The following is a 14,729-nucleotide window of genomic DNA, read 5'->3' as shown; positions in this document are numbered from 1 at the left end:
CTCTGCTTTCTGTGTTTAATTTAAATCTAAAAGGATGGATGAAGAAAGCCATAGGATGTGATGTCGGTAGTGTTGAACGTTGTTGTGGATGTGGAATGTGTTGTTTTGCTTCTGAAATTGGAAGATGGTGTGCGTTCACTAGATGCATTACTGATTTATATCCACCTGATACCTTTTCCATTCTGAACTTGAGCCATCCAAACTTTCGTTCAACCTAAGAAATCCTGAGCAATGAGATTATTTTCTGGCACTTTCCCTTGGTTATTTTTAAAACCTTCTGCTGAGAATGTGGTGGTACAGGCTAGTGGTTAAAGATGTGGGCTTGATAATCAGAAGGTTGTGTGTTCAAACCTACTGCCCTTGATCTAGATACTTCACTCTTAGTGGTGGTTACTCTAACGTGAGTGGTTCCCACTATCGTTATTAGTGGTTAACACTAATTTTGGTGCTCTTTTGGTTCTCTTTTGTCTGACACACCCATTTCTGGTCTTTGAATCTCTACTAATAAGCTGATGACCTGAAATGGTTGTATTTGATGAGGGAGACATACATTATGTGCAATGTTGGGGGTGCCAGCACTTTGTTTGAGAACCACTGCTTTAGGTGTACTATTCTTTCAGATAAAACATTGCACACATTAACAAATTAGTGTAACGTTAGAATGAATGACAAGTTCATTTGAAACCATAAAATGGTTAACTTAAAAAAAAAAAAAAAACATTCAATGATGCTCCAGAAGGAACCCTGCATTAACATTTTAAATAGGATATTGTTGTCCACATTTTTCTTATTTTGTTTATATATATTTATTTAAAATTAGTTTAGTACTGCTCAGAAGATGAATTGAATACAATTTACCTTGATCTTCAAATTCAAAAATAATTCAGCCCTAGCTCTTAATGCATTGTATTTCCTGGTGCATCAGTGAATGTTTCAAACTTTTTTTTAAAGTTTGTCTGTGTGAACAGATGGATCTCAAAATCATACAGTCACTGCTGAAAAGGGTTCAAATATGCAAAAGATGCTGGAAAACTGTACGACCTGGAGGATTTTTCTGAAGAGCATTGGGCAGTTTAACTGCTGGCAAACAAGGGACAACCATCGCAAAACACACAAAACAGCCGTGGATCATCCAGGTAACAACACAGTATAAAAATCAAGGGTTCATAAACTTTTGAACAGGGAACTTTTTTTATAAATTCAGCTGATAGTCTTGTGGACTATATGCAAACATCTTGTATGTAAAATATCATATTAAGGATAGTACTAATTAAAAAATAGCATGCATTTTGTATGATCCATCTTATTTTGTTGAAATAATTTTCACAGATTCTGCAATGGGTTTGTAAAATTTTGTGCAAGACAATGTTCGGGATTCTTTGATGAATAGAAAGGTCATGAGATCAGCATTTATTTGAAGTGTTTTTGTAATACTTAGATTAATTTAATGCATCCTTGGTGAATAAAAGTGTTATTTTCTTTAAAGAACATCTTTCAAATGTTTGAACTGTAGTCTATTCCCCAGTTTACCCCTTGACATGGCTCAGCTTAACCATAATATTAAATATAAGAGTTATTTTCTTCTTTGCTATTATGACCTCATTAAAACAGATTCTATATGCGTTCTCCTCATTTCAGTCATTAACAGACATTCTGAAATATAAATAACATTTGTTTTTGCTTATTCTCCTAGCTAAAGGAAAGCAAATTATGGTGGCTCATCTTACCCCACTCTTATATTGATCCGTCAAATTGTATTTCTGATCAAACGCAAGGTTGTAACAAAGGGTGTTTTTACTATTATTTGATTTGTGCATGGCCCCAGGTAAATCAGTTGACACACAGGAGTGAGTTTGCCAGCTGAGATTGAGAGATGGGTATTGTGCGAGTGCAGCAGTGTGCGCTGACTGTGCGTCAGTGTGACTCAGATTGAAGACACACCTGGTACAAGCCCTGACTCCACTGATATACAGCTGAATCCGGCCACGAAGGTTTACTCATACACTACACATAATTATGTTGCTACCAAGTAACATGCATAGTGATTCAATGATTAAACCAGAACTTACCTTTCTGTGTAATGTTGTGAAAACTCTAGACACTGCTGACAACAGCAAAACCCGTACATACCACTGATGCACTTATTTTTTTCAAAAAGCAAGTACAATATAGGGGTATTGGACCATGAATGTAGGCAGAATCTATGAATTCACAGGCAGTTTCATATTGAAGATATTGTTGCTGGTGGTTTTGGTTTGCAAGTTTTCAGAATTCATCATAGCATTGTTTTTTTTATTGTCTATTATTATTATTTTTTTTATTTATTTTTTCAACATAATTAGCATGTGTGCGTTGTTACATAAACATACAAACGTATTAATGTTTGTCAGAAGTTTCTCTTACTCCCCAAAACTGCATTTAATTGATAAAAAACAGTGATATAACAAGGCTCAGCATCATTACTCCAGTCTTCAGTGTCACATGATCCCTCAGAAATCTGATTTTCTGTTCAAGAAACATTTATAATTATCCATGTTGGGAACAATTATGTTGCTAAATATTTGAATTCTTTAGAATTTTTATATGAAATAGAAATATGTTGTATTATAATAAATGTCTAAAAATGTCTTGTAAGTAAAAGTTTTAATTTCCATAAAGCAATCTTGCTGACACATTACACTTTTGAACGATATATCTGTGAAACCATGCATAGCGCGTAGGACGTGGACGTTTCCAATTTTGTGATGTAATATGGGATAATAAACTTTCTTTTTTCTTTTTTCTTTTTTGCTGGGTGAAGCAGACTAGAATTTTGCTCTTTGGAGTCTGATTCTTCTGATTTGATATTTTTGGTCTGGTTTCAATGACACAGCTAGCTAGCCGTTTTCATTTGTCCAGCCTGATTACAAATAACAAAAGAAAGTAATAAATTCTGAGTGAATCTTTTGTCATGTAAATGATGGAGCCGTTTGCCTCTCGAAGAGCGGTTGCCAAAAATGTGCGTAATGCAGTGCAGGGCGTTTGAAAGTGCAAGGAAAATGTGAATTTATAAAAGCATGGATGTTTGTAAGTATGATACGTAATATTTGAGCTGACTTGGATGTTGGACAGATGTTTTCTAGGACCTCGCTGAGTTTTGACACTGACTGAAGTACTTCTCAGTGAAGAGGTGAGTTAAATTTACTTTATTTTGACCAAACCATGCTCGTGCTGAACACTGTAAGTGTTATAAAATCACGTTTTAACCGTTTGCAGAAGTTTATGCTTCGTGGGTGGTCGAATTTGCCAAGGGAAATCCTGAGAGAAATGTTTGAGAGCGCTGAGGCGGAAACAATATTTGTTGTGTTTGTAAATTGTGACTGGTTATAATATGTATTTATAAAACATAATATGCTCAAGAGTTGAAAGATACATCCTCCTAAGAAAGATTACCGTGTTAACCAAGAGTTAACTTTCTTGGTTACACTTTATTTGAAGGTGTCTTTGTTACACTGTAATTATAATATTAACTGTACTTGGGCTACTATATGGTTTTGGGTTGGTTTAGGGTTAGTTGCATGTAATTATGCATTATTTAGAGGTATTACTATAACAACTATACACATGTAACAATGACACTAAAATAAAGTGGGCCCCACTTTATATTAGGTGGCTTAAGTACTATGTACTTACATCAAAAATAACTACAATATACTTACTGTGTTCAAATTGTATTGCAAAGCACTTCTGCTGATATTGAGGTGGGATACGGGTAGAGTTAGGGACAGGTTTGGTGATATGGGTCAGTTTATGGGTAGGGTTATGGGTAAGGGAAGTGCCAACTGTGTAATGTACCTATAGAAATTAATTACAGACGTAATTACATGCAGGTATTTTGTAAAATGTTAGTACAATGTAAAAACATATATGTACACAATAAGTGCGTTGTATCAAATTATTGATTAAAATGTTAGTACATAGTAGTTAAGGCCACCTAATATAAAGTGGGTCCACTACAATACAACTGTATATTAGTCACCACTGTCGTCAGCATTTTTATTTTATAAATAGCTACATATCCTATGTATTTTAAAATGTTAGTTTGGTTAGCGAGAGAGACCTACCTGATAAACATTATCTTTAGCAGATCCCATATTATTATTATTAGATATAAATTAGTAACAAACAGTAACTGGCTATTGTTACCATGTTCTTTTCTCTCTCTCTCTCTATTTTTTTTGGTGGGGTAGGGATATCCTGAGAGGGATGCTCTTTATCACTAAAGGAGGAAAACAATTTTTATTTTGGAAATTGTGCCTGAAATTGGCAGAAGATAGCTACAGTAATAAGACCTGTTTTTTTTGTGTTTTTTTGTTCTAGTGCAAAAAATGTACACAAGACTTCCAAGAAAACCTGTAATATTTGGTAGGCAATATGTTTTCCTTTGTTTTAAAACTGTTTTATTTGTATATTTATTTGTACTTTTGTGCCAATTTTGAATGCAAATATGTTATGACCTCAGTCTTTATAATCAAAAGAAGGTCTGAATGTGAATTGGATGTCTCCTTAAGACCAAAAACTATGCTTTAGTACTTTGATGTTTAAAAAAAGAATAATCCAAGGGACACATTCAAGCATGTGAGGAAATGCAGTTGGAACTTTTTTCTTTTTTTTTTTTGATGTCCGGCAATGGCAGTAACAGCTAAGGTTTTCCACAGGTCATCCCAGAGGGACAGCTGTACCACACACATCCCTTTCTAAAGTTTCACTGAGTGCCAGGCAGTCTGATTGTTACTTAGGGAAGGACACACCTCGTTTCTGACTCATTGTGTTTAGTGTTATGCATCTGCCCTGCGGGAATGTGGTTCCCATGATTTCTCGTTGCCATGGTTAGTCCATGTGCTTTTACTGTGTGTTTTCAGCTTGTGAATTTACTAAGTGTTAGAAGAATGAATAATTAACACCTGGTCTGTCTATGTATCATGCATCGGTCTATCAGTCTCCCCAAATATCTTTCCCGTAGGAAAGAACTCAGTTTCAATTGGATGTATTGTTGCTTGTCTTGTTTGGTTTGCTTTATAGATTTATAATGGCATTAAATAAAGGACAGTTACTGTTGAAAGATTACATTGCTCTTTGTTTGCTTTGTTATTGTTTTTGTCATTACATTTAGGTATTTGTTGTTGTGGTATATTTATTTATTTTTATTAAGTTAGCCATCCATCCATCTGTCTATCTTGCTGTCACGCTATCTATCTGTCTGTCTGTCATTCTATTTATCTGTCTGTCTGTCATTCTGTCGTTCTGGTGCTCCATCTACCCATCCATCTGTCTATCATGCTGTCTCTATCTATCTATCTATCTATCTATCTATCTATCTATCTATCTATCTATCTATCTATCTATCTATCTATCTATCTATCTATCTATCTATCTATCTATCTATCTATCTATCTATCTATCTAGGAAGCAGTAGCGTTCTATGCAGGAAGCAGTAGCGTTCTGCTTCCTGCATCGCTACTGTTCGGACGCTCTTGCTTACTGCTCCGCGCTTTGCTCTATCGCTTCTATATTTTATCTCATAACTTCAACTTCAGCAAATCAACACAGCGCTCCTAACTAGCAGCCCCTCCTAACTTTACTTTTATGAGTGTTTGCAGATCTGTTAGGAGAGGTGGGGGTGTTGCTGCTCTTTTTAAAGATTTCTATCAATGTAAGCAAGTATCATTTGGTGACTATTTGTCTCTAGAATATCTGGGTATTGTGTTAAAAGGTTCTCCACGCATCCTGCTTATCATTATTTATAGGCCTCCGAAATACTCTGCAGGCTTCACTGAGGACTTTACAGAACTGTTATCAATAATTTCCTCAGAGTTTGACTGTTTTGCTATTGCTGGGGATTTTAACATTCACATAGACAATATTGAATCCAGTAAAACAAAAGAGCTCATGACTGTTCTTAACACTTTTGATTTGACACAGCATGTAAATGGACCCACACACAATCGTGGACACACCCTAGATTTACTTATCACTAAGGGTCTAAACATTTCATCAATTGTTATTAAGGATGTGGCACTGTCTGATCATTTCTGTATTTTCTTTGACATATCAATCTCTCCTGCCATTGAAGCTAGATCTGTCTCTGTCAAAAAGAGATGCTTAAATGAGAACACTAATGTGCTGTTTATGAAGGCTTTATCTCTAACACCAAGCATATCTGCAGACTCTGTTGATTTTCTCCTTGACTCCTTTAACTCAAAAGTTAAGAGTGTAATTGATAATATTGCTCCTCTAAAAGTCAGGAAAAAGAGTACCAAACAAAAGGCACCATGGAGAAACTCAACAGCAGTTCAAATAATGAAAAGACAATGCAGAAAATCTGAACGCATGTGGCGGAAGACAAAACTTGTAGTCCATTATAACATCTATAAAGACACCCTTCATGCTTTCAATGTTGAACTAGGCAAAGCTAAACAGACCTTCTTCTCAAATATTATAAACAGAAACATAAACAACACGCGCACTCTTTTTGCTACTGTCGAGAGACTAACAAACCCCCCGAGTCAGACTCCTAGTGAAATGCTCTCAGACAGTAAGTGCAGTGAGTTTGCTTCCTACTTCTCAGAGAAAATCAATAATATCAGAAAGGCGATCAGCACATCCTCTAGTTGCTCTGGGGTCAGTCAGATCATACCAAACCCTCGGATAATTACCATGTCAGATTTCGACGCTATTGACTGCAAAATTTTAGAAGACACAGTACAGCATCTTAAAACATCAACATGTGCCCTAGACACACTCCCCACTTCTTTCTTCAAAAGTGTGTTTAACTGTTTAGAAGCAGATCTCCTAGAAGTGGTAAACTCCTCACTTCTCTATGGGACTTTTCCAACCGCCCTTAAAACTGCAATAGTTAAGCCTCTTCTGAAAAAGAGAAATCTGGATAACTCCATACTGAGCAACTACAGACCAATCTCAAATCTCCCCTTCATAGGCAAAATCATTGAAAAAGTTGTTTTCAATCAGTTGAACAAATTCTTACGCTCAAATGGATACTTTGACAATTTTCAATCTGGTTTCCGTCCACATCACAGTACAGAGACAGCGCTCATAAAGATTATAAATGATATTCGGTACAACTGGACCTCAGTGCTGCATTCGACACTGTTGACCACAACATACTTCTAGACAGGCTGGAAAACTGGGTTGGGCTTTCTGGGATGGTCCTCAGATGGTTCAGATCATACTTAGAAGGGAGAGGTTATTATGTGAGTATAGGAGACCATAAGTCTGAGTGGACATCCATGACATGCGGAGTCCCACAAGGATCCATTCTTGCACCACTCCTGTTTAACCTGTATATGCTGCCACTGAGCCAAATAATGAAAAAGAACAATATTGCTTACCAGAGCTATGCTGATGACACCCAGCTCTACTTAGCACTATCACCTAATGACTACAGCCCCATTGACTCCCTGTGCAAATGCATTGATGAAGTTAACAACTGGATGTGCCAAAACTATCTTCAGTTAAACAAAGACAAAACCGAAATCACTACATTTGGAAACAAAGATGAAATTCTCAAGGTGAACGCATATCTTGAGGCTAAAGGCCTGATAACAAAAAATCAAGTCAGGAATCTTGGAGTGATTTTACAGTCCGACCTGAGTTTCAGTAGTCATGTCAAAGCAATAACTAAATCAGCATACTATCATCTGAAAAATATTGCAAGGATTAGATGTTTTGTCTCCAGGCAAGACTTAGAGAAACTCGTTCATGCTTTCATCACCAGTAGGGTGGACTATTGTAATGGCCTTCTCACTGGCCTTCCCAAAAAGACCATTAGACAGCTGCAGCTCATACAGAACGCTGCTGCCAGGATTGTGAGCAGAACCAGAAAATATGACCATATCACACCAGTCCTCAGGTCTTTACACTGGCTTCCAGTTGCATTTAGGACTTTAAAGTACTATTACTTGTTTATAAATCACTCAATGAGCTAGGACCCCAATACATCGCAGATATGCTGATTAAATATAAACCCAACAGATCACTCAGATCAGCAGGATCAAGTCAGTTATGATTACCAAGAGTTCACTCAAAGCAAGGAGAGTCTGCTTTTAGCTATTATGCCAGCCGCAGTTGGAACCAGCTTCCTGAACAGATCAGATTTGCTCCTACAGTAGCCACATTCAAATCCAGACTCAAAACACATCTGTTCAGCTGAGCATTTACTGAATGAGCTCTGAGCACTGTATGTCCGACTGATTGCACCCTATCTTATCTCTTTATTCTTTTTATAATTGTTTTAGTTTACCTTTGTTCTTATCTCTGGTTATTGTTTATTTTATATGTTCTTTTGAGTTGAATATGACGAGTGAAAACTGGGTTTGATGGAAATAGTAAGTTTGACAATAAGGTTTGAGTATGTGTAAATCTGTGGAGGGTATGATGAGTGAGTAAGGGTTTTAACAAGAAGGTTTTCTGAGTAAAAATCAGGGAATAGTGATTAAAATGGATGTTATGAACGTGTTTGAGAAAGAAATGAATGAGAGGTGTTCTAATTAAGATGGTACATGTATGTAGGCTGTAAACTGAAGAATGTTTATTTTTATATCAGACCATTATTGTGGATCTGACCATTTTATTTTATTTTATCTTTTTTTTATTACTATATCTTTACGACTGTTTTAACTATGCTTGTTTTTAATTCTTTATTCGTCCATATGGTATTCTTTTTTTTCTCATGCATTTGTTACCACTGTTTTAATTAATTTCTATGTAAAGCACTTTGAATTGCCATTGGGTATGAAATGTGCTATACAAATAAACTTGCCTTGCCTTATCTATCTATCTATCTATCTATCTATCTATCTATCTATCTATCTATCTATCTATCTATCTATCTATCTATCTATCTATCTATCTATCTATCTATCTATCTATCTATCTATCTATCTATCTATCTATCTATCGTTTGTTTGTTTGTTTGCTTATTTGTATGTTTATTCTGTGGCTCCACCCAGCCACCATCTCTCTCTCTCTCCTCTCTCTCTCTCTCTCTCTCTCTCTCTCTCTCTCTCTCTCTCTCTCTCTCTCTCTCTCTCTCTCTCTCTCTCTCTCTCTCTCTCTCTCTCTCTCTCTCTCTCTCTGATCTGGTTGACCTGGTCAAGTTGTAAATGGAAAACTGTTGCTTTGTTCCCGCTGCACAGGAATGCTTGTTTTCACCACTTTCTCTCTCTGTCTCCTCGTTTCGAATGCTGTCCCCTGTCTCGCCTCCTCTCTTGCTGTCTCACATTCTCTTTTCCCTCTTGAATTAGGGCACATTTTTGTGGCAGTGACATTTGAAAGACTTCAAAGGCAATGCGCAGTGTGCGCTGTTGAGTTTGTTTGAGTGTGTGAAGCCTATCGGATTGTTTTTCGTGCATTCCTCCGGGTTTAGTTGGTTGCTTTCAAAACTATCCTCGTCGTCCTAAAGTGTGATAGGGCACGTGTTTGTGTGCATGTGCAGAAATGAGTGCGGCGGTGTTTCTTTGTACCCTGCAGGCAATATATCTGCCTGCCACTCCCTGTGCAAGGTCAGTTAGGGCAGGCTTTCTTCACTCTTTCTCTCTCTCTTTTCCTTTTCCCTTGGGGAGGAGCTCTGACCTGTCATTCTCAAGTCCACACAGGTGAGGGTGCTGCTGAAGGAATGTGCAGAGAGCAAGCGAGCAAAGGACAGAGGGAAAGGTGGAGCAACTTTGTTACCTCAAAGCTAGAGAAAGAAAGGAAGGGTGTTGCCTGTAACCCACCTGAACAACTTGAGCAAGAGAGGAGGGACCAGACGCACATTCACTCTTAAACACAAGTCGTATCTGGGGGAATATTCAGTCGATTTTGCACAGCACAACGTGGGGTAGGAGGGGGACTTTTTCCTGCAAGCACAAGAAGGTTACGTGTTGCTTGGATTTGTGAAGACGCAGGTGGAAAACCGGTTCTTTTCACTCTTTGGTTAATCATTGGACAACAGGGAGAGAATTAAGGATTTTCTTTTCCAGAACTTTGCTGTTTCTGGCTGGACTCTGGGATTTGGATTGGTAAACAACAAACTAAGAGGTTTGTGAGATCAACAATCTTTTTGTAAAGCCTCACAGTCCTGCATATATTTTGTAAGGTTCTTTTTTTAATCTCTCTTAATACTTCCCCTTTACTATCTGCTAGCTTGGGTCTTTTTGTTTGCTGATGTTTGTTGCTGGCGATATGAAGACTTTGAATCGTTTTGTTTTAATTCTTTGAAGTTTGCCCACTACTGTTCAGCTCTTTCTGTTCTTCAGCTTTTGTTTAATCTTTTTCAAATGAATAAAGATGTGAGAGGTAAAAGTGTTTAACTGTTATACCTTTTGCAAGGCTGCATCATGCATTTGCATTTGTTAATTTTAATTTTAATGTTGTTATGCAATTGTGCCCGTCGAATCACATTTGTGCCTGGATGTGAATATTGGGTTTGTTTATGCTATTATAATATCATTATTATTCTCAGATTGATTAACATTTAATAAAATTTGTATTTAGCATGCTGGTTGGAAACATTATACAGAATTACGCATCATTTGCCACACAAAAATGTCAAGTACACAAAATATTTAATACGTTTTTATTGTACTTCTGGGATATGTTTTCTTTCTCGGTGTTTGACTAAACATGATTTATCTGCCCATTTGTTAGGTTAGCGCAGCACAGATCTGGTTCACAATAGCCTGTTGAGGTCTGTTTAGGTCACAAGTGACTGTCCAGGCACAGGGATGTTTATATGAGATTGAGTATTCTCTCATTCAGGAGTGAAATTCCAGGGATGTTGGTCAAAATATGAACTCAGAGCAGATATACGTGAATGTAAAGATGATGGATGTGCCAACACCAGGTTTAGAACTTCCTTTTTTGGGGATGATTTGGGGACTTTGGGGGTTCAAGTCTAGATTACAGTTATTTTTATAAAAATCATACTCGCTGACTTGTAAAGTTATCGTATATTTTGTACCATCGGCGATATTGAACTCGAAGAACCACCTTGATGCTTTTTGCAGGTCTGCAGCAGTCAGTGCAGCACCAGTTGCTATAGAGCCACTCTTTCACTAAATTCATTACATTTAGAGAGAACATGCGGCACAGAATGAGTACAGAGGTGTTTAAACGTGTTCAAGAACACAGATGCAGTTAAACAGGTATAAACTAAAAAAACATTTGGGGGCAAAACAGTGAGATGTGATACAACGTCTGCCTGATGCATACATGTGTGTTGATGGCAAGAATGTGTTTCTTCCCCTTAATTAGACAAATATTGATATGATTAAAGCACTCACTTATTATCTTTCATTGTAGAAGAAAAATGAAAACAAAATGTTGTTCTGAAACAATCCACTGTCTTTCTCTTCCCTGGATTCTGTGTCCATCTGTAGAGGATATGAGTGGAATTCCTGAGGAATCATTGGTCTGTTTCTCCTCTCGACTGTCAGAGTTCAGATTTATGGGGGGTGAAATGGGCTCAACTTTCATTTGATGTTTTCAGGGAAAAAGGGAGCGGGTGAAAGCGAGAGAAGGTGATATCAGCAGGTGGATCAGATTTCTACTGCTGTTTTACTGATTTAAGCGCCGATATAACAGCTGAAGTGCATGCTCTTCTTTTTGTAGATTAGATATGGATAGCAGTTTGTAAAACTCTACTGGACATACACAAATATGGTGTAGATTTATAGTAAATGCAGTGTGTCTGTTCATCAGAGTCGTCAGTTTGAAGTTTTTACTGCATGTTTTATGGTGTTTATCAAGGCACATGTCTTGCATGCCTTGAATTATTCAGTTCACTTACGATCATTTATGGTGTTTATCTCCATGTGTGTGCATGTGTATATGTGTGACATCTGTTCACCATGTTTAACTTTATGTAATATTTGTTATTTGGCTATTATTGTATTTGTTTTTCAGACTGAAATGGGAGGATGGGCGCTGCGTCTCACTGTGGGGATCTATGTTCTCATGCTTGCTGTGACAGTCGGCCATGCTAATGAGGGTGGGAACATCAACTCTTAATCCCCTTAAACCTCAAATGTCAAGTACAAACACGTTTACTTAGGAAGCAATACTAAGTCAGTTAAAAACCCCAGATTACTTTCTGCTAATTGTTGTCAGTAATGACAGCATTGGATAATAAAACATCAACCAAATGTGCTTTTAAAGAATTTTCAAGCAAAAGAAAAGTTTTATATAAATGATAAAACAATATATATACTGTTTAAAATAAAGACGCTTTTTGGTTGTCAGTGAAACATCTCCGTCATTTTGTGTGAATTTTAGGGTAAAACTTCATACATTCACTAAAAATTACTAGTTGATTAAATAATCATTGCAAAAATCTCTAGCATCATTTGTTTGCAAATGCGACTTATATTTTCCTATTTAATGCAATGCAATTCAGAAGTGTTACCCAAATGTATACATTAATGCTAAGAAGTCCTATAAATTACTGAGATCAAAACTTTTAAAACTATATTTGAGAAGACAGAATTATCTTTATGTTCTAAATATGCTTTTTTTGTGTTTAGTGAACCACTGTACGGCTGCCAGGACCAAAACCTGCTCAGAATGTATCCAGGTCGGTGCAGGATGTGCATACTGCCCCGATGAGGTGAGAAATAATTTATCCTTATGCTGTAGATGAACTGATGTTGTATGTGTTCGACATGTTTTCCTGAATAAATACATCTCAGTGATGTTTTATTAGCAAATTTCGGGAGGAGCACGTCAGATAATTAAACCTAATTAAACACGAGTGGAGCACTATAAGCTAACCAATCTCCTATCAAGCTAATCAATCGATCAATGATAGAATATACACACAAGATTTAGCTTCTTTCATTGACCATTTTTATTTTAGCATCCCTCCACCACCCCATCTTCTCACTTTGATTGAATAGACTCTTTTTTGATGTCAACACAATCCATAATACAAGTCTAGCCTATCTCTATGACGGGGGGATACTCTGGGTTCAGGCCAAAATTTCCAAGCCCGGAGCCCTCCACCGGACAGCACGCCAAATAGTAGGGAGGTTAAGTGACTTTTGACTTCAAGTCATGATGCAAAGGTCCCCTTTGGTATGGAAGTACCTTAGGGTCATACAAATAAATTTATCCTAAGACACAAGTGAGATCACAATTTTTATCAAAAATAAACAGGTTTTTTTAAAAATGGCCGACAATGTGCCGAAAATACTCTAGAGCCCATATCTTTGCTTCTGTTATCGCTATAATGACAAATTTGGTGTCAAAGTGTACATTTTTGGGGTCGGGAATCCAATAAAATTGGTTTCAGGTTTAAAAAAACAAAATATTTCCCCATACTATGACAACTGGGGGTAAAAATGCACATTTCACAAAAAAAATGATGTCATCAGAGTGACTTTTTAATTATATTTTCCTTCAAAAACTTTAATTTTGTATTTAAGCAGTGCAGCTACTGCTGTACATTACATTTGTCCTAAGTAGCATGAGATTTCGACCAGTCAGGAGTAGCCTATAGCAAATCAGTTCCTGCAACAACACATCCCATCTGCACCAGGAGCTGTGACAGCTGTTAAAGGTCAGAGGTGACAGGTTAACACTTTGAGGTTCGAATGACTTTCTTATTAAATAGAAACATGTTTTTAATGTTAGATAACTAATAACTAGCTAGCTAGTAACTAGTTAGCTTCATCATAACTATATTAATTTTTATTGAAGCAAGCACATAGCCTACTAGTCCAGGCATTTAAGGAAACAAGGGTGAACAAATTGCAACAGAATCAAACTCAACTGATTTTGTATCCTCAATATGTCCTGAGTAAGAAAGAAAAAAAAAGCCCAGAAGAATCCCATTAGGGGAAATTTCAGAAAAAGACCCAAATATAACATATTCATACGTCTATTCATTATTTTTCTCACATGAATAGGGTAAAACGTTTAACCTTTAGATATCGCCATGAAAATTATTGAATTGATTACTTATATCAAGACAAACAAAAAATGTATTACAAGTTTTTTTGTTTTGTTTGTTAACATGGACAAACGGTGCATAATCTTATTAGCACATCCTCTAGTTGCTCTGGGGTCAGTCAGATCAGACCACAACATCAGAAAATTACTATGTCTAATTTCGAAACAATTGACCGTATTTTAGAAGAAATGGTACAGCACCTTAAAAAAAAATCAACCTGCGCCCTTGACACACTCCCCACTTCTTTTTTCAAAAGTGTGTTTAACTGTTTAGAAGCAGATCTCCTAGAAGTGGTGAACTCCTCACTTCTCTATGGGACTTTTCCAACCGCCCTTAAAACTGCAATAGTTAAGCCTCTTCTGAAAAAGAGAAATCTAGATAACTCCATACTGAGCAACTACAGACCAATCTCAAATCTCCCCTTCATAGGCAAAATCATCGAAAAAGTTGTTTTCAATCAACTAAACAAATTCTTAAACTCAAATGGATTCTTTGACAATTTTCAATCTGGTTTCCATCCACATCACAGCACAGAGACAGCGCTCATAAAGATTATAAATGATATTCGCTTAAACACTGATACAGGCAAAACATCAATTCTGGTACAACTGGACCTCAGTGCTGCATTCGACACTGTTGACCACAACATACTTCTAGACCGGCTGGAAAACTGGGTTGGGCTTTCTGGGATGGTCCTCAGATGGTTCAGATCATACTTAGAAGGGAGAGGTTATTATGTGAG

The 14,729-nt window shown here is 36.9% G+C and overlaps 1 protein-coding gene across 6 annotated transcripts in view; it reads left to right on the top strand.

Annotated features, from left to right (window-relative positions):
• Positions 1-2,965: 2,965 nt before the first annotated feature.
• itgb4 (integrin, beta 4) overlaps positions 2,966-14,729 on the top strand; it is a 44,396-nt gene continuing 32,632 nt past the window's right edge. For 3 of the 6 annotated variants that reach the window (XM_067414224.1, XM_067414225.1, XM_067414221.1), the window contains exons 1-3: positions 9,368-10,077; positions 11,944-12,028; positions 12,561-12,643. In XM_067414224.1, coding sequence (XP_067270325.1) covers positions 11,950-12,028; positions 12,561-12,643 — 162 coding nt within the window. In that variant the 5' untranslated portion in view covers positions 9,368-10,077; positions 11,944-11,949. Of the gene's footprint in view, positions 3,170-4,359; positions 4,405-9,367; positions 10,078-11,943; positions 12,029-12,560; positions 12,644-14,729 lie in introns of those variants that run through there. The other 3 variants (XM_067414223.1, XM_067414222.1, XM_067414226.1) reach the window with 3 other exon arrangements.

Source organism: Pseudorasbora parva, chromosome 13 (genome assembly GCF_024679245.1).
Source record: "Pseudorasbora parva isolate DD20220531a chromosome 13, ASM2467924v1, whole genome shotgun sequence".
In the NCBI taxonomy this organism is placed as follows: domain Eukaryota; kingdom Metazoa; phylum Chordata; class Actinopteri; order Cypriniformes; family Gobionidae; genus Pseudorasbora; species Pseudorasbora parva.
Note: the sequence above shows the minus strand (reverse complement) of the source record. Positions and strands in the feature narration are given on the sequence as shown.